Here is a 21,346-nt window from a genome sequence, read left to right on the forward strand (position 1 = left end):
ATGTTTGACACAGAAATCATCAAATAGAAGTATACAATGTTGACAGGAGGCAGTACATTTATAATTTATAACCCCAAATGTATTTATAAATTAGAAATGGAAAGATCTACAAATGAAATTATGAAGGTTCACCAAAGTCATTTAATCTGTCAGTTTCTCATTCATTTTTATGTCTTAATAATATTCTATTGTATGAATAAGCCACATTTTATTTCTCTCCAGTATTTGATAGCTATTTGAGTTGTTTTAACTTTTTTACTATTAGCAACACACTGCTGTAAACCTTCATGTACATGTTTCATAGGTGCACATTTTCAGTAGTTTGAGGATATATTCCTAAGGGTAGAATTGTTGAGTAACAGAGTAACAATGTTTTGCATTTTGACCAACCACCAAACTGTTTTGCCAAAGTGGCACACCATTTTACAATCTCAAGATACACTTCTTAAGATACAATCTTAAGATACACTTCTTAAGTTACTAAGAAACATAATTTTTGAGGAAGACTGAGGATTTATCTGGAAAGGAATTTGCAAAGGGACATTAACACAAGCATGTGGCTACTGAAATATGAAACTGAGGAGGTAAAGTAAAGAACTTTAGGTACATTAAGTAAGGGACTTTCTGTGTTTCTGACTTAAGTACCTGAATTACTAGTTATTCTATTAAGTGTAATTATGAATACAGCAGAAGAAATGAGTTTCAGGAACAAAGCATCAAGTTCAGTGCTTAATCATAGCATATGAAGATATGCATGACTGATGTGATAGTCAGTCAGACTGTTTTTAATCATACAGTTATACAATTTTAGCCTGAAGCCCAAGACATAAGATAAACATCAATGTCCTAAATTGGAGTCCTTGGAACATCAGTGATTAGGATAATTTCCTACTGGAAATACAGGAGAAACAGATTTCATCAGGAATACCTAAGGTACTTTTCACTCCTATGATTTCTCCAGCTCTCAAACTTCTGGTGGGAATAGAAAGGATAGTGAGCTAGGAGTGAAATTCCATAAGAGAAGAGGGGAGAAACAGAAAGGCCCATGAAGAAGGTAAAGATAAAAGCAGTAGAGAAGATAAATGGTCCATGACAAAGTGGAGATGGTTATGAGGAAAAAATTAGTCAAGATTTCAGCATTATCTAAAGATTATAAGATTTTAGATGTGTCCATTAGTTTTGACGTGAGAGCTGCCATTGATCCAGGACAACTAATGGGAGAAGTGATATGAGATGTGTAGACCTAGGAATTAGCAGGAGGATATGAAGTACAGAGGATAGACTCTTTCCAAAAACTGGACTATGTAGGAAGGAGCTAGAACATGGCTGGAGGTAACCATTTCAGGGCTAGATGATGTTCTAATGCAAAAACTAAGACTTAAAAGACTTTGTAAACATTTGCAGAAAAGGAATAGGAACAAAAGAAGGATGAAGAAACCAATCAGAAGACTTGGACTTGAGTTCTGGGCTCAGCCAACCAGCTTAAACTCTGCTGATGGCTGAGACCCACCACAGATGATACTCATATGAAAACCTCAGAAATCAAGGTCACTCAGCTCTGCTCAAAAGCACGGAAATCATAATCGTTGGTAGGAAGGATGAGAACACTCAGTGATTCTGCAGTCTTTTGGCCTTCCTTCTTCCTACTGACTTCATGAGTTTCCTGAGTATATTCTTTTTTTTTGTTAACTCTAAATGGTGTGTTATTCAGGGGCTCCTTCTTGGGGCACCTTCACAGCATAATCTCTAAGTACCCCCTGGCAAAATCCTCACCTCCATGCCTTCCAATTGTGCTGATTACCTTCAATCTTAATATTCCATTTCCTCTCCCCACTTGCATTCCACATTTACTTGGATACTTAGTTCATGTTTCTTACTCAATGTGCCTACTCCCATGTTGCTATATACACATTAATACCCCAGTCTTCTTGCTTCAGTAATAGCTTCTCATGTTCTTTTAATAAGACATGGGAACTATCGTTGACTCTTCTTCCCTTCTATCATGTACCATTCAGCAACAAGTCTGGATAAATACGCCTCCAAAATGTATTATACATCTGCCTATCTTATAATCACTGTGGATCTACTCTGCCTCCTTGGTTCCCTGCTTCCACTCTACTGCCTTGAGATCCATTTCCTACAACAACAGCAAAAAAAAATCTGCAAGTTATTCATATATATCACCCCTCACCCAAGGTTCAGGGACCACTCCAGAAGGAGGAACACAAAGAGTGTAAGGACCAGAGTTTGGGACAGACCAGAGTAAAACGGTGTCTTCTGAACATGACTGGAACATTGCTCTCAAGAAGTCACAGAAACTGTGATTGTCTACTTAAGAACTGTACGAGATCAAGCCAGTCAATAATCTAGCATGGAGGCAGGAAGAGCACATTAGTCTCCACCCCAACTGAGGCGCTGTGGACAGCTGATGGCTTTGAGGAAAGGGAGAGTCAGTTTTCTCTAAGAGCCTAAGAGCATGGTCCCTGGTAGGTCCACCACGCTGCAGTGATTGCCCCCATCCATGAGGACATGGAAAGCAATTGGACTCATTAGCTTATTAAAAGTAAAAAAAAAGACAAGAAGTTGAGAAAGAGGGGTGTATAGGTGGATCTGGAAGAAGCTGTGACCAAGAGTAGGAAGAAATATGAACAATTTCCATTCTATAAAATTCCTAAAGAATTATTGAACTTATTTTTAATTTGGGAAAAAATAATAAAGAACTGGATTATGCTATTCCCTCAGCTCAACTCCCCCAAATAATTCTCCAAATGGACCACTGACACCTTGAGAATTAACTCCACTCCTAGACTGCAGCATTTCTTCTCTATTGCAGCCTTGGTGGATATTTTTTTTCTTCCCCAGCTTTCTACAGTTGATGCTGGTTCAGAGCCCCTTTTGATTCAGTTTTCCTGGAAAGTATCCCCAAGAGCAAGTAGTTGGCTTTCTTTGTAGCTTTTATTTCATATATAATATTTGCTATGTCTTTTTATAATACATCAACTATAGGTTTGGTGCTAACAAGTTTTGGTCTAAGTGATTACTTGGGTCCTCCATGATGTGGTAGGGTAGGGTTATTAGGAAAGCGAATGTGTTTTCTTCTTTCCACAGAGATGTATTATGTACGGGGCCAGACAGATGCTAGGTACAGTGGCTATTCTATTCTTTCAATACTCATGACACTGGCCACATGTTGTCCTTGCTAACCTTCCTCACCTCAGAGAAATTCAGGTTGCGGGAAGAATCAAAGATCTAACAATGCAGTTAAAATATATTTCTGCTTGCTGCATGGTTGACTTTTCTTTTTTGCCTCTTTCTTCCTTTTTTTTTATTCCCTTTCTCTGCAGCCATGGTACTGAATCGTAAATAGGTAGTGAGCATTGAATGCTTGGGGTTATTTTTAGGTCATTTCTTCTGAAACTCATTGCAAGTTCATAGCTCTCTAATTTCCTGTGGAGGGCTATGGAGGTCATGTAGGAAAGTCAGGGATGATTCCTCATGTCTGTGTCATTCTTAAAACTCAGTTCCATCAACCATGGAGTTCATTGTGCATTGGAATGCTCATCAAGATGCCACACTGCAAGCCAGTGCTTGTAGGTGTGAATAAAGCACCTTCAAGTTGGGAATTCTAACAGGAGAAAGATGAACTCTGCACGTACTGCTTGGGAATTGAGCAGCCTAGAAATGCTGACGATGTTGCCACTGTATCTGGTTTTTGTCTTTTATCATCAAAAGTACTTTGATTTGGTGGTTATCTGTATTCACCTAGAACTCAGTTTTCCCATTAGCATTGCAAAAAGAGAAGTCATACTAACATGTAGAATATGGGATTTATAGGTAAGTTCCCCCTATAACATTCCATGGGGCATGATAAAAGAATATATAAAATATTTCATTACTTATATCTATTTTATTTAAAACCTTAGCACATGCTATATTTCTACCTAATAACTTCTGAAGATTTTCATATATTTTTTCTGTCAAAGATTGTTGAAAAGTTTTAGTATCATTCAGTGAAGCTTCAGCTATCTTTCATGTATTGACCCAAATAATAAATATAATCAAGACTCAGAAATTCATTCCTTGTCACTTGGAGACAAAGCAAACAAGAAATTCTCAACCTATATGCTTCCTTTGTGTAGCACTCCCACCTGTAGTTCCTTCCTGGGGGAAACAGTGCTTAGTGTTTTCTCAGTCACCTCGGTCATGCTGTGCATGACATGTATACCACATATACCCACTGGACTAAGAACATGAACCTACAAGCAGCACCATACATTGACCATTATGGAGTCTCATTCATGAAGAAGAAAAGACCTGAATGTATGCTTTATTGCTTGCCTGGGTATGACCCGATGCTAAAAAGAAGTAATTGGTACTGATAACAGAAAGTGAAAAGCCCGAGAGAAGCAGGTACTCATGGCCACGGGTAAGTTGAGTTCACCCTGGCAGAATACTGAGAGGAGACTGGCTGGGGTGCAGCAGAGTAACAAATACAAAGTGTGTGCTGAAAGGACTTAGGAGCAACCCAGATGATGGAGTTATGCCGGATCTCTTCACTGCCCTGTGGGTCATTATCTCATTGTCTTTCTTGAGATCTGGTTCTCTTAAGTCTGATTCATTCAGTGAAGTCAAAGCTTAAGGTATATTTGATTTCCACCTGTCTCAGATCCATAATTAAGATTTCTAGCTTCCCAATTATCAGCATACCCTCTGGTTTTGATGACGTTTTGTCCTTGTAAACAAGAGAAGCCAAACACAATGCAATGTGCTTTGCTGGGAGCAGCTCAGTAGAAAACAGGTTAAGATCTCAAAGTGCTTTCACAAATTGTCTCGAGCCCCCACCAGCATCCCTACCTTTTCTCCTGTACTGCCATTGCTACCCAATAGCGGGAGATTAATGATAGACAATGCTAGATATACAACGTCCCATGAATGACAGCCATCTCCCAGGAGAATTACCAGGCACAAAGCAGCTCAGAGCCCTGAAGTTATTTGATGATCATGGTATCAGCTTCGAGGAGCCTCTCTGTATGCCAGGGATCTTTGCATTGGCCAAACATCACAGGGTGGCAGTAGGCAGTGTCAGCAGACTGTCGTCCTCTGAGGGAGGAAGCCACACGGAGAGTACCATGTTGGCTCATCTGTGGCAGAAGTGGCCTTCTACTGTTGCTGCAGAGTTTACTAACAGGAGTTGGTTACAGCTGTAATGCCAATTATTTTAGGATGGCTGGCGGGGGATGCCACATCTATGGTGCTGGCATATAAGAATCTCTGTGTGGAAGACTGTCTTATGACCAGCTGTTACTCAGTGACTTCTAAAAGCAGCAATCAGACCAGGAAGACTGAAGACAAGATGGCCTGAATGGTGTGAATAGCCTGGCATCAATATGAGTCTCCAGAATCCAAAGCAAAGCAGATGGATCTTAGCCAAGCTGGCCAGCGGGCACAGATAGTGTGCTGTCACCTGGCAGGGTGCTTTTCTTATGCTCCTCTGGGGAACTGGAGTCAGTAACTGACTTCTCAGGCCATTACTGTTTAGGGCCAAAAGACTGAGGCAGAACCAAATAGAGGCACTGGGCCCTGACTTCCATTTTCTGCCGGGCATTTGCTATGCGTTTGAATCAGCTCTTTTATTACAACAAATGACCTGCATTTGGCTGAGTTACAAATTCCTTTTATGTATGACAAATGTGGTCTGTTGTTCCTTCTTAAAAAAAAAAAAAAAACACAGTGGGTAAGATTCAAACCCGATTTGAAATCCGTGTAGTTGGACGACTAATGGGACACCATGTCATCCTCCTGCATCTTAACAAATGGCTTTGACTATGACTATTAAAAAATGTCTATGATTTTTCACTGGCTGATTTGGTTTGAATGAGTAAATTATTTTTATTTCATTGCATTAACTGCCAGAACATTGAATGAGCCGATAACTCCCTGGTGTTGCCGAGCAGCAGAGAACTATTATTCGGAATTGAATTTTTATTGATTTTCGTGTGCTACAATGACTTTTCTAACATAGTAGCATGAAAGGAAAATGAGAAAGAGGCCAAATAGGGCATTGGGTGAGGAAGGGGCAGCAGTTGTGTCCTGTGGCCCAGCCTAAAATATGCCACTTAAGGGCAGGTGCTGCTGACTCTATGTGACTTGTTGCTGATGATATGATTTATAACCAAGCCATGTGCCTGGCTTCCTCACTTCCTGCTCCTCTTTCCTACCTCTTTGGTTCCAGTCATCTTGAGCCTCGTTGACATTCTACGGCAAAAATGGACAGGGTAACAGAGTGATGGAGTAAAGTTGCAGGGATACAAAACATAGTGAATTGGTTTATATATTGGTCGCACATGGGCCATGTACTGTATGTGAAGAAAATAGTGGATAAGTATGTCATTTTAATAAGATTCTTGTGTTTATCACATCTTCCCTTGCTTTCTTCATCCTCTTAACTTCTGAGAAAGTTATCAGGTGACATGAGCTGAAATGGAAACTTATAAATAACTTAATTAATTCATCCTGCCATTCAACAAATATTCATCAAGAGACAGTATATGCCATTCCGGATACCAGGGTGTATTACCTTGCTTGCTGGAACAAAATGCTGCAGATAGATTTAATTTAGCTGTGTTTTAAGGCAGGAGAGGCATAATGGCTAAGGTACAATTATCTCTGGGAATCAGGAAGCAGAGAGAGACTTTAGCTATAACTCCACGTTTAGGTCCTCTGCCCAAAAGATCTTACATCCTTTCCAGACATACCACTGGCTGGAGACCAGGTGTTCAAACACATGAGCTTGGGGGATGGGATGTCCTACATTCAAAACAAAACAGTGATGTGACAGTGAGCCGAACAGATGAAATGTTTTCCCCCAGCCCCACAACTAAAATAAAATTGGAGAAGTGCTTGAATTCACAGTTCACTGAGTTTTGAAGGCTACGTAGTTTTAGCTTCTTTCTTTGACAGATGTGGTGAGGTTGAACCTAGATGCAATGACATGAAACAGAAGGCTCCTCTGCCCTGACTCCTGGCTCAGTGCACAGTGCAGACGAGATGTGGGGACTCTGAAGACAGTGGGCTTGATTCTCCTAGTGTTTGCTGTTTGTGGGTATGAATGTATCTGGACATCCAGAAAATTTGCCAAATGCAGAGACACATAAAAGTAATTAATGGTAGCCATAATCATTGAGAGGTAAAAATTTGAAGTGTTAAATAATTTTATTTTAGGGTTTTTTCCTATAACAGAGAGAATAGTATTAAACAGTTTACTATTTACAACTGATAGAGCTTTATCTTCTTCAACCACATCTAAAATATTTAAGGCTGTGCATCATACATGTAGCTGAGTTAATTTCCTTTGTATAGAATAATATGATTATTATCTGATATACAACTATGATAAGATCAAAGGATAGAAATCCATTCAGTTACCAGAGTATCCTTCTCCAACTCAAGAAAGGTAGTTAAGGAAGCATGTTTTTTAGAGATTAGAAATAAAGAAATATGAGAATAATGATAAAAGGGAGGTGATAGTGAAGTGAATGAGTGTGCTGTGTGTGTGGTGTGGTGTATATGTGTGTGTATGTGGTGTGTGGTGGGTGTGGTGTATGTGTGTGTGTGTGTGTGTAGTGTGGTGTGGTGTAGTGTGGTGTGTATGTGTGTACATCCAAGCATGTGTGGGCGCAAGAATACATATGTATTAGAAGTCAGAGGATCACCACAGATAATGTCTGCTCTGTGTCTTCCACCTTTGGTTTGAGACAGGCTCTCTAGGTGACCTGGAACTTTGCCAAACGGAGTAAGCTAGTTTGCTGTCTCTCTCTTCTGTCTCACTGTCCCTAGGGTTATAAGCTTGTGCCCCATGCCTGGCATTCCATGTGTGTTCTGTAGGTCAGTACTCAGGTCCTCCCACTTTCAAGGCCAAGCACTTGATGACTGAGACATCTCTGCCACACTTGAGAACTCTGCTTTAAATTAGTGAAAATCAGAAACTATAAATTCAGTCTAGGGTGTATTCTGTAAGATGGTGAGATCCTCACTTTCAGCTTGAATTCTTCTCCATGACACATTCCTCTGGGTACCCAGCTAAGTCATTGTGCTACATCTGAGGACCTTTCTTCTCTACCTCGTACTCATCATTCCACCTCTTAAATGCTTGTTTACTGTCTACCTTTACTGTGAGAGCATGCACAACTTGGGGGCCAGGGTGCTGCATGGAACAACCTTCACTGTTTGACAGGGTCTCGTTCCTGCTCCACAGTGAGTGAACGACTGTGACTGTGGCACATTCTCTGAACACTGACGTCACACAGAAAGAAGGGCTACCCAGGAAAGAGTTTTAACTTTCACTTCTGTACTGCCATTTGGAAGTAGGTATATCCTGTAACGAGTATATATTTGCCTAGTGATTTTTTTCTAATATAAATACACACACATATATATAATATTATATATAATGCATATGATTGAGATTGATCACACTATATTATCTTGTTTAGCATTTCATTATCTATAATTTTAAATCTTAAATACCACAATCTTCTAGTTTTTCATTTCTGCATAGTATTCCATTGTGTGAATGCACTAAATGATACTAACTATTCCCACATTATTAAATGTTCAGCTTTCTTCCTATGATTCGGCAAAGGTTTGAGGCACTATCAGCCTACTTACATTTTTTCCCACATAGTTCTCTAATCATTTTCTTAGCTGTACTTGTAGAATTATAGAGTTGTGTCGGTGAAACTTTAAAAATTATAGTGTTACTGAAATACCATAGAACATGTGATTCTCTTAAATATAGAAATCAATAGTTGTGAATACAGTCGCAGGTCTATAACTGTCATCCAGGGCCATTTTAGGGTTTTTATTTTATATTATTGAAAAGGTCATTATTAGTCTTCTTCCCTCACTCAACTGCAGCCCCAGCTGACTCCTAACCTATTTACTCACTATTTGTCATTACCACCCACTGCAGATGTTTCAGATAAGTGGAACCATATAATATGTAGCCTTTGGTGAATGGCTATGTATGTTCAATTAATATAAATTATGCATTTAAATTTTAGCCACGTCACAGCATGCATTAGTATTTTGTTTTTATTGCCAAATAATATTCCATGATAGACCACATAATGTATATCTATTTGTCAAATAGTTTCCATATAATTGGACCTTCAAAATAGTTTAATCTATATATAACTTGTTTTTTCATATACACCTGGTCTTTTCTTCTAGTGATATTCAAGACTATCCCAGCCTGACTTAATTTACAACACAGGAATTAAAATAAAGAGATAAATAAAACTGGCTCACTTAGAGGAGGAAAAGAGATGTGTTGGTAGTTGCTAAGCTAGCGTTTCTGTAATAACTATTGATACTGCCCCATTACTTATCTTTGGCCATTTCTGTCTTTTTCTTTGTAAATGGTTTTCAACCCCTTTGTCATTTTATCTCAGAGTATCTATAATTTTCATTGTATTTCATAAGACATTTTAACATATTAAAGCCATTATCTGCACAGTCTTTTGTTTGCAATGTTTTAAGGAAAATAATTTCATTTTTAACTAAATGATGCCTATCAATCATTTTCTTAATGGCTTGTTCAAGTTAGAAGAAATTCCCCTTTTCTTAAGGTTCTCTAGATATTTTATTACTGCTGTGGTTTTCTGTTAAAATGTTTTTATTACTGTGGCATTTATTTTAGTATAAAGCAAGACACAGATCTACATTTTTTTCTTCAGAAAGGCAATGACTCATTTTAATACCTTTTCCCACTTAATTTATCATCTACTAAATTATACTTTTTATTTTAGTGCCTCTGAAAAATGCTTCACTTTGTAATTAATTTGTATCTGATTTATGATAAAAATCATCCCATATTAATCATCATAGCTTTATCACAGGGTGTAGTAATATATAAGACCTTAACCCTGTTACATAGCCATTTTGCTTGGAAAGTTTTTATGTATTAATATTTAATCTTTATAAAAGCTGAATATTGCCAGGTATAGTTGCAAATGCCTTTAGTCTCAGAATTTAGGAGGCAGAGGCAGCTGGGTCTCTGTGAGTTCAAGTTTATCCTGTTCCACATAGAGAATGCCAGGCCAACCAGAGCTACATAGCTGGACCCTGACTTTAAAAATAAAAAGCTATATGTATTAGGAATTATTATCCTATTAGAGGTGCAGAGACTAAGGGCAAGAGAATTCAAGATATTTATTGGATGAAGGTGTTCATAGTGTCATGCTCAGATTTGAACACAACTGCTTGATCTCAAATGTTAATGGATCCATAAGGCCCTATTTTAGCTTCTTGGTTATTGTTTCCTTTTGATGTCACAGAACTTGAATTAGAAATTCTCAATGATGAATCTTGCTTCTGGTCCTATCACAGGAAGATATTACTTTCAGTTCTATAGTTCCCTTATGTTGTGCAGAAATTCATTTTGTGTGTCTGGAGATAAGTTTCCCATTATTAGAACTTGTGTAGGTACATGTATGTATCTTTCTGGATCTAGAAAAATGGCTGTTGCTTAGACTGCCTATTCAGAAACTAATGAGTTTGCATGGCCTGGGGTGAGGGTCATAGATGGAACAGGAGACATTGGCTGCTGTATCGAAGAGTTTATTTCTATAATTTGGAATATGTTCAAGGACTAACTATAATTTTATATTTGGACCCCTTTTTTAAAGATTCCCAGATACAACCTCCTTAGGAGGACAGGTCAGCACCAGACTTGGGATTGGATCAGAACTCTGTCAAGGGTTTTCTTACTTGAAGTGATATCTGGCTCCTGAAGTACTGATGGATTCATCCTTATAGACTTTTTCTGCCCTTGCCCCATGTTCCTCTGTCTTTAGTTTTTCTACATACACCTTGGAAGGTGATGATGCACTTCCTGTCAGACTCTTCAAGTGATTCCAAGTGTTAGTGGGATGGGGACAGGATAGCTTGGTCCTCACTTGGATCTGATTCTTCCATATGAAATCTGCTAGAGATACCCCCAAATACCTTGTTTGTATGAAATAAAGTAATTCCAGTGTCAATACAGGTTACTCCTTTGGAGGAAAACTGACTTCATTGAGGTTGTCTTTCTGCCTGTTGATGTAGTTAGTATAAAGTAAGGATAACCATTTATCACTCTCGTGGATAGGATTTTATGGCCATGAAGAGACACCATGACCATGCAACTCTTATAAAGGAAAACATATTAATGGGGCTGACTTACAGTTTCAGAGGTTTAGACCATTATCATTATGGCAGTGTGCAGGCAGACATGGTACTGGAAAAGGAGCTGAGAATTCTATATCTTGATCTGCAGGCAGCAGAAAGAGACTGTGAGCCACACTGGGTTTAGCTTGTCATTGTAGGGGCAGGCTTTGAGGTCTCTGCTCAAGCTACACCAGAGACTTCAAAGCCTGCCCCTACAGTAACACACTTCCTTGAACAAGGCCACACCTCCTAAATAATAATAATAATAGTGCCACTCCCTATGGGCCAAACCTTCAAACACATTCTTTTATGGGGGGGCATTCCTATTCAAACCCCACAATTATCATTTTCACTAGTACTGAGTAAAGACAAGAAGCAGAAGCAGAAGAATGTATCAAAATTCCTAGTGTTATACTTTTGTGTTTTACTTGGTTAAACACAGAAAAATCAATGGTAGCAAAACTCAGATGCTCATTTGCTAGCACCGGATAAGACTCCTCTTGGCAGATGCATTGACCAAGGAGGTGGGAGGCAATAGTGAAGGCAACACAGTAAACATGCCACCCACATCACAACTCTTCCCATTACCACCCTGGCCTCTTGGCTGTTGAACTCACGTTCACTCCTGCAGATGAGTTTTGATACAATTCTGAGCAGGGAGGCCCTCTGGAAAGAGAGTTTTGGCTCAGCACTCCCTTGAGTGACAGCAAAACACGTCTTGTGGTGGGACTGTGTAGCAAACAGACTTCCAACTCTAGGCTTACACAGTCCCTTTGCTCTTTGCTTTTGTTGGCGGTTTTATGAGTCCGTCATACTGAGAGTCAGGAACTCTGAACCACCAGGGCAATTTATAGACCTTGGATAGAAGGAAGCTTCCTCTAGAACTGAATTTGGGACAGCAGAGTGTGAGAAGGCGGATCTTTTACATTCCAGAGACATACAAAGCCTTTGTATATACAGATGCTGGTCGTCTCTGGGACAAAAAGCTTTCAGAGAGAAGTGGATATGTGCATGGCTGCACTAGTTATTCATCGGGTGTTTTTGACTTGCTAAAAGCAAGTTTAATGTATTTATACAATTTATAAAGATGTAACTGATTCTGGAGCTTCGCTCTTTACAGAGGACATATTTCATGTTATTGTAAGCACTGAAGAAAATTAAATCAATAAATCCACAGCCTGTAATTTGAGATACTCAATTTGAAGAAAAATACATTGTCAGGGAAGGAGGAGAAAATCCTTTTTGTGGAGGAAGAATTGTAAACAACCTGTCCTGGCTTGACTGTCCTGTGCATCCAGGTGACAGCAAGAATTACCTTGTTCAGTAACATCATCAGAGGGCTGTGCTGACACCTCCCTAGGAGCCAAGGCCAGCTGCCTACCCTTGAAAATGGTAGAGTAGAAAGCTATGCAAATGAAGCTGGCGCTCTCCCTGCTGAACTGTCCTCTTCCCTGAGAAGGCCAAGCTGGTTGGCAGTCAGGCTGAGTGTCAGGAAGCAGAATGAATTTTCCCCTCTCCCTGGCACTGATGCGTTCTGTGACCACTGGCAAGCCAATTAACCTCCACAAGTGTCACCTCTCCATGTGTAAAAGGTTAATAGTGCAGCTTGTTTGCAAAGTGCCCGGAGCCCTGTGTGAAGGGCACTACCCACATACCCAGCATGGCTGCTTGACTAGAGGGCCTTGCATTTCTTAATTATAGATCTGGTTGGATAGGTTATGGATTTTGTTGTGACTGGCTATGGCCCTTTCTCCCTGGTTACAAATAAAAAGACTAATAGGTGATCTCACTCTATTACTGTCTTCTACAGCTCCCCAGAGGGTTAAGCGAATGACAGAGGTTACAGATTAATAATGTATTCTTCAGTGAACAAAAAGAAAATCATGTGCATCTCAACTTCATAATGGCTGCAGACGCTAATTTATTAGGCCAAGTGTTTCATCAGATGCTGAACAGATAATGCTGGCAAACACTCATGAAATTATGAGGTTTTTTTTTCTTTTCCTCTAGTAGTTTTTCTTCCTTCCTATCAATGTAAAGTGGTGAAACCATTTTGTTAAGGTATATTTCAGATGCATTTATGAGTATTGGAAAAGCGATACTCTGAAGTGTCAGAAGGTGACATATTTGTGTGTATCTAACTTTTGACATGAAGCTCACTGTTTTAGTGTATTGGGGCCACGCATGAGTAATGCCAGTCCTAGCTCAAAGTGGCATACATATATCTTGTGCTTCTTTGCAGATTTACGGAAAAACTTTGAGCAAGATCCACAAGGCAGGGAGGTTCCTATTGAAGGCATGATCGTGTTGCATTGCCGCCCGCCAGAGGGAGTCCCTGCAGCAGAGGTAAGAAGGACTCCTCTATAAGGAGTCAGGCCTGTCCTCAGTGAGAGGACAGAAGCCCATGTGGCCAAGAGGGGAGAAAGAACTTAGGCCTGGCATCTTGCTGTCTGGTCTCTCTTGCAAGACATAATGAAGAAATAATGTGGAAAGCTGGGAAATGCACATGCCTCTTGTCAGCATTCCTATTGACACACAGTTTTTGCTAGGCAGTCTGGATGGACTACGCCCTTGATTCTGAGGATGGACCTTGGTGTCATCTGCCCTGTGTTCTGTCAGGACTGCCTGTTTTGTACAGTGCTGGTGGGTCACATCTGTGCACTAACAGGCAGCACTTCCTGGAAATGTGCCTTGGGAGGGAAAGGGTTAACATCATCATTCTTCACTTGCCTATGGACCAGGTGTCTTCTGAGCATTCGGTGTGTTACCGTCTCTATGCTGGCATCATGGCTATGGTATGCAGTGGAGCCACTGTGCAGCATCTAGAATCCAAAGTCACCATGGTTTTAGACTCCAGACATACTTCCTAGAGCCCTCAGCATACTGTGAAGCCTAAGTATGTGGTCCCACTAAAGGCTTTCTGAGTCCTTGGATCACTCTGAACACATGTTCTAATTGACTCGTAATATAATTATTGTGGACAAACCTACGAAGAATGAGCATGCAGGCTACCATTTACAGGATTTTAAAAAGTAAATATGTGACATTATCTTATATTCGGCAGTAACTGTTCCAGCCATGGCTCTTCCGTGTGAAGCTCAGAATCTGTAGTTCCTTCAGTGAGAAGTAGAAAGACTTTAAAAAAGAAAAACAGAAACAAAGAGAAAGGAAATCAGAAACATCTGCCATCTGTATTTGCTAAAATATCTGTATTATTTGTAGTGGGAAAGAACAAAGGAAGAGAGGGGAGTGAACACACACACACACACACACACACAGGCACACACAGGCACACATTTGCATAGTTAGGCAGAAATCCTGCTGGATGGATGCTACTCAAGCTCGGATGCTCCACAGAAATGAAGTAAACGGACTTGAAAATTGAAGTGAGAGCACCATGCATGATAGGAAATAATTAGAAATGAAAATGCTTATTTTTAAATTTTTACTTAATATAGAACAAAAAGATATTCATCTTCTGCTACTTTCTTGCATCCTACAATGTGCGTGCCCCATCTCCTAAGCAGGGCACTCCATGCACAGGAGACTGTGTCATCTTGCTTAAGACCGCCTGTGTTCCCACGGGTCTGCCTGCCATAACAGCATTCCCTGCATCCCCCCTTTGCCCACCTTTGAGAATCCCACCTTACAAATAGTTCAGCACAGATGCATGCTGCCTCTGCAGACCCTGCAAACAGGAGGTAGGCCTGGGTGGGAAAGAGGCTAATGCCCTCTGTTAGCAATCTGCCTGCGAGAAGTTGTTTATGTAAGATGTCTGGGAGTCAATTTTTATAGCTGGGGGGAAATTTTGTTATTTCTCTGGTACAGCCTTGACCTTTGAGACGCAGGAAAACCAATGTTCAGATCAATGACCTCACAAAGGGCTCCCAGCCGTATATGGTCTCTCTTCCAAATCTTCTAGGGGTCTCAGGTACTTGTGGGAAATGAGTATTTTTGTGGCTTACAAGGTCCAGCATGATGAGTTTTCTGTTACTACATCCACTGCTCTGTATGTACGGCCACACCTTCTTCCTCATATTTTCCCAAAGCCATGCTTCGACCTCAGGTCCTTTGCACATGCTGGGTTCAGCAGTGGCAGTCTCAATCACTCTTCTTCCTTTAGGACTTACACAAATTATCCCTTGCTTAGTGTGAATTGCTGTGGACACTGGACAATGTCACCCCCGCCCTCCACACCCTCTCCTCCTCAGCCCTTTGCCCTTCCTTCTGTCTCTTTTGTCCCCTGTACTATATCGGCCTTGCTTGTTTTCTGTTGTCCTACTGGGATTGAACTTATGTAAGGAGATCTTTTGTATATGTTTCCTATCCCAGTGACACCAGAATATGAAAAGTACTCATGTGGCTGTTATAGTAAGGGAGGAAGGTGACAAATGATGGCAAAGATATGAAGAAAATGATTCCTTGCATACTGATGGTAGGGAGGTAAGTTTAGTCAAGCCACTAAGGAAAACAGGAAAGATGGTGCTTAAAATGCTCAAAATTATGTATATGTATATGACCCAGAATTTCACTATGGGGCATATATAAATTAAAAAATGAAGTCAGGATACCTGCAAGACATCTACATGTCTTCGCTTACTGAACACTAGTCATAGTACATAGTAGTCAATGTATGGAATCAGCCTGTGTCTGTCAGCAGGTGAGCAGAGAAAGGCAGTATTGTTCACGTAAAGAAATGTCAACCTTTAGAAAGAATGTCATTCTATTCCTAACAACATGCATGAGCCTCTCTGACATCATATCACAGGAAATGAACAAGGAATAAGATGACTGGTAACTATATGTTCTCACTTTCATGTAGAGACTGAGCACATAAAGTTCACTGTAGAGTAGCGGCTACCAAGAGTTGGTGGGAAGTCAAAGGATACAGGATTTCATTTGAGAAGAATAGATTCAAAAGCTCTGTAGTGGGTAGCCATTCCAGCTTTGGTCTGGAAGTTCCAACCCCCATTGAGGCTTTGGTAACTATCATAACTACAAGGCAAAGCCAAAAGAGGGCCCTGAAGACCCGAGATCAGGATGCACCACGCTGTCTTCCTGTTTGGACCCTGGACCCCAGAGGTAAACCAAGGAGAGTTCTCCAGAGAACACTGCTGGACTGTGCTGCGTCTTTACCAGAACCCACCACTTACCTATCCCTTCATTTGTAAGTTACGCCATTTAAATCTCCCTTTTAACTACATAGAGTGGCCTTAATAATTTCACCAATAAAGCTCTGTTGGACATCATGGCTACTGCAATTAATAACAATAATTGTGTTCTTGAAAGTTGATATAATAGATGTTAAATGTTCTCTTAAGAACATGATAAGCATGTTAGCTAATAGACATGTTATCTCAGTTTAGCCATTCCACTATAAATATACATTTTATTTGTCAAAGAAGAAGTTAATCCATAAAAACCCAAAAGATCTTCTCACACCTAGATGCTCAATATTTGTTGAATATGAGTGAGCCTAGCTTCTTGTTTCTGTCAAGGAGGATTGGAGGGTCTGTCAGACTCGTGAGTAGACTTGTTTGTTTCTTTTTTTTTTGTTCAGTACTAGGTACTAGCAAATAACTAGAACATTCCCCATCTATATTTGAAGGCATGGATTAGAAGAGGGAAAACAAAGGGAACCATACAGGGTAAATAATCTAATAAGGTAACATTCCCAAGCACAGTATAGCTGTGAATGTGCACACACACACCCTCACCCAATATGGAAACACCTTCCTAGACAATACAGGCTCCCATGCTGTGTAGGCTTAGTGGAGGATTCCTGTGCAGGAGGCTGCTGTCTAGGAGCAAGCAGCTTCCCTGTCTGGTCACATGCTTAAAAATATTTGACCTGCATCAATGCTCCAATGCATACCCCTCCATCTTCCTTACCTAACCGCCTGCCCTTTAAATGATATAAGGTGTATCCATTGGCTCAGTCCATTTTCTCCCTTCATTTGCTTCAGATGGTGTTTTTTTAGCTGCAACCCCAATGAGCAAAGCAGGTCTCTTCAATGTTATTAAGAAAAATATTTGGAAGAGATAAAAAGACAGGAAGAATATACAGTTCACTTTATGGTACTTAGCTTCTTGTCCATTTGGAAGCCATAGGCATTAGCTTCCTTAATTCATTTCACATAATTTCCTGTCACAAATAACCAAAACCCAGAAAAGTTAAAATGATAGTATTTTTCTCCCATAGTTCTAGAGGTAGGAGTTGGAAGTCTAGGTTGGTAGGTCACTTTCTCCTGGGAGTGCTGAAAGGGAATCTGTCCCAGGCTTGTATTCTAACTTCTGTTGCTTGCAAACAGGCCCTGGTTTCTTTGGCTGGTGGACACATCACTTCAGTCTCTGCCTCTACCTGCATGTGACCTCCTTCCTGTGTCACTGGGAATCTGAATACTTCCATCTTTATAAAAAAAAAAAAACACCACCAAGTGGACTGTGCTCTGCTCCCATCCACTATAGCCTTCTGTTAATTTTATGGGTCACAAACATTTGTAAGGACTCGACTTCCAAATAAAGAGAGAAATGGAATCATTATTCAACCCATTATATTTTCCACTTTTTGTTTGAATAAGATATAGTTTGTAAAGTATGTTTTAGCACTAAGCCAGATGAAACTAGTTACATGTCTGTTTTAAGAAGCCGTGGAGTCTGGAGGATGATTGCAAACAGATTCTGGGCTAAGAGGGGCCAGAACTTTTGTTTCCTTGGTTTTACATTGGAAGTAGCTAAGGGGGAGTTTCTCTTGCATTGTGGGTAAGTGGACTGCTGCACAGCCCATGCTGTTATATCTACCATCGCTTTGATGCAGGGAGGCACCCCCTTGCCTTATCATGGAAATGACTTTTGAACAACAGGATTCTGAGCGCCAGCACCCACAGCTCCTTGACTTTCATTAGGAACACAGATAGATGTTATTGTCTCATATGTCTGTCTTTTTCCTTGTATGAAAGGGAGACTGGGAGAAGAAAGATGACAAAAGGAATGAATAGTGACTATGTCTGTGTATCTGCAATGCTATAGTCTCCCAGGGTAGACATCTTTTCCAGCATCTCTTGAGTGATCTTCAGATCAGAGAGTATACTTCTTGACCACATAATAAAAGGACAGTCCTATGGTGAACTCTTCAGTATGGCAGTCACTGGGTGCTGTGTTTGAAAACTGGTCAGTCACGTGATTAACACTGTGAAATATTGTCATAGTTATTATCTTAGTAGTCTATTGCTGTGAAGAAATACTATGACCACAGTAACTCTTCTAAAAGAAAAAACATTTAATTTAGATTTGCTTAGTTTCAGAGGCTTAAGTCCATTGTCATAATGTGTGGAGCAAGGTAGCATGCAGGTAGACATGGTGCTAGAGAAGTCGCTGAGCATTCTACATCCATAGGCAGCAGGAAGAGAGAGATTCTGGGCTTGGAATGGGCTGTTCAGAAACCCCAAAGCCCACACCTAATGACACACTTCCTCTAACAAGGCCACACATCCTAATCCTTTCAAATAGTTTCACTTCTGGTGACCAAGTGTTCAAATCTATGAGCCCATAGAGCCTATTCTCATTCAAACCACCACAGTTATTGACTAGCACTAGACCATGTGCAATCCTACATCAGCACTTGGTTCCTGTCCTGAGCCTGCTGCAGGGCAGGTGATGTCTTCACTGAAGGGGAATGTGCTGTCAGGGACACTGGTTCATCATCTGGATTTATCCCTCAGTGGCCTAGGTAGTCATTCTCCCACGGGGTTTACTGCAAGTCACCTCTGGGGCATGGCTAAGTCTTGTTTGCAAGAGACATGTATTAGTACAATGACCTTTTTCTGAAAGATAGTCTTAGCAACCAACTCATCTACTTGATCAAAATATATGGTTTGTGTAAGACTATAAAGCCTCCACTTATGGGGCACCTTCTTATTCCAAATACTGTTTTTAAACTGCAAAGAAAGATTTTGAATTACTAGAACAGTCCAGGAATTTCAAGACTGTCTTATAGTAACTGGGTCAGATCTTTTAGATTATTAGTCAAGACTTGACATTAACCCAAAAGTTCAAAACTATGCTGTCCTTTCTGTAATTGTTTTTGCTTATTTTTAAAATTAAAAATTATAATTTTTCTATTTTGCCATGGGTTTTTTGTTGTTTGTTTTTGATATAGTTAGGAGGTTTCCTTAAGCCTTTCTGAAGCTTGAGAGCCCTGGGTCAGTGAGAGCAGATCTGCCAGCTGAGTTCCTGGACATTCTACCCATGGCCCTAGATCTGCTGTGCATGCTCTGTGTCTCTGAAACATTAACCTGGTAGTGAAGCAAAGAGCAGAGTACAGGGAGATGGAGACTCCAGAACTGAGGGCCAAGAAGCCTGCAACACCACATGGTAGGAGCCTTCCTCAGTGCAAGGAGACTGGGTGATGCTGTCATAGGCAGTCGGAAAGAATTGAATGTCCATGGTTCACGTGAACAGGCTTTGAAGGAGAAAAAGAAGAATAGGCAGAGTGACTTCCATACTCATTGTTCATGTTCCTGTTTGGCCATGCCCTTGACAAAAGAGGTTGTCAGAAAAAGACTCACATTTGCTCTCAGGGGCACAATGTGAAGTCTGGATCAGAGGGTTATTACCCTGGTGTTCATAGATGTGCTGTAGGACAGATCAAAGACTCTCAGCATGGTAAAGCAATGGGAGACATGATGGTCCTTGGAGTTGAATGCTTACTTGACTCTGTTATGCTGACTGACTGCTATGGCCAGTCACCAGTGACCCTAAAGCTTAGAATCCCCACTAGAAAAAGAAAACAATATTTCTTTGTAGGATTGCTAGGAATCAAAAAAGAAAAAAATGCAGAATATTTAGTGCAATTTCAAAGACTAAATTAATGGCAGACATTGTTTACCTCTATGGTTCTTCCTCTTTTTTAATTATATTTCATTATTGATTTATTTTGTATGTGCATGTGTTCATATGTGTGCTGTGGGATAATAAAACAGGTTTAATAAAACCCTGATTTGCCAGTAGCCAGGCAAGAAGCATAGGCAGGGTGAGCAGACAACGAAAATTCTGGGAAAAGGAAGGCTGAGTGAGGAGACATCAGCTTGTCATCCAGGGAGCAGCATGTAATGGCACACAGATAAAGCCACAGAACACATGGCAACATGTAGATTAACAGAAATGGGCTAAGTTTAAGTGCAAGAGCTATTCAGTAGTAATCCTGAGCTATTGGCCAAGCAGTTTTAATTAATATAAGCCTCTGAGTGTTTACTTGGCTCTGAGCGGCTGAGGATTGGGTGGGACACAGGAAAACTTCTGGCAACATATGTGTATACAAATATGCATGTGTGTACATGTGGAGGCCAGGGATCAACCTTGAGATGTTGTTCCTCAGGTACTATCGACTTTGTTTTGTGAGGCAGGGTCTCTCATTGTCTGGTGCTTGCCTGAGTAGGCTGGCTGGTCAACAAGCTCCAGAGATCTCCCTATCTCTACCTCCATAAGCTCTGGAATTAAAAGTGTTTGTGCCACCATACCCAGTTTTTTTTTTTTTTCCCATGCGTTCTATGGATGGAACTCAGCTCCTCACACTTGCATGGCAGCACTTTGTCTACCAATCTATTGCCTCAGTCCCCACTTCATTGCTTTTAAAACTGAATGAATCCTTGAATCTCTTAGTGAGAAGTAGAGTCCTGCTGTAGTCAGGGAACTAGATCAAAGCTGAAGTCTCCTGCAATGCACTGTTTTGAGTAATTATGAGAGTTGCTGAGAGAACCCCCATTCTCAGCTGCCACAAACTTGGCATTTCCCAATAGAAGGGTGCTGTGAAAACCTTCCCACTTCCTTCTTTTGTTATGTAGCCCATGGAGAAATTAAATATTTACTGATGAAGGTCACCTTGTTTACTACCCCTCGCCCTGCAATGTATTGGGGATGACATTTGTTAGCAGAACACCTTTCAGCAAGTGCTCAATGTAAACTTGAAGGTTGCCACCAGACGTATTTAGACCTGACTTGAATGAAATTATTACATTGACCATACATTGTGCTCACCCAATACCCGAAAAGTGAACTGATGATAACTCAAGCTGTCCCAGATTTCAAGATCCCATCCTAATGGCTGGATGTATCAGAACATACATAACCATTACAATTA

General features: G+C 40.4%; 1 protein-coding gene across 9 annotated transcripts in view; it reads left to right on the plus strand.

The window, feature by feature from the left end:
- Unc5d (unc-5 netrin receptor D) overlaps positions 1-21,346 on the plus strand; it is a 557,233-nt gene that overhangs the window by 345,655 nt on the left and 190,232 nt on the right. For all 9 annotated transcript variants that reach the window (XM_006994386.3, XM_042262551.2, XM_015987869.3 and 6 more), the window contains exon 4: positions 13,451-13,554. In XM_006994386.3, the coding sequence (XP_006994448.1) occupies positions 13,451-13,554 (104 nt within the window). The remainder of the gene's footprint in view (positions 1-13,450; positions 13,555-21,346) is intronic.

Source organism: Peromyscus maniculatus, chromosome 17 (assembly GCF_049852395.1).
Source record: "Peromyscus maniculatus bairdii isolate BWxNUB_F1_BW_parent chromosome 17, HU_Pman_BW_mat_3.1, whole genome shotgun sequence".
In the NCBI taxonomy this organism is placed as follows: Eukaryota; Metazoa; Chordata; class Mammalia; order Rodentia; family Cricetidae; genus Peromyscus; species Peromyscus maniculatus.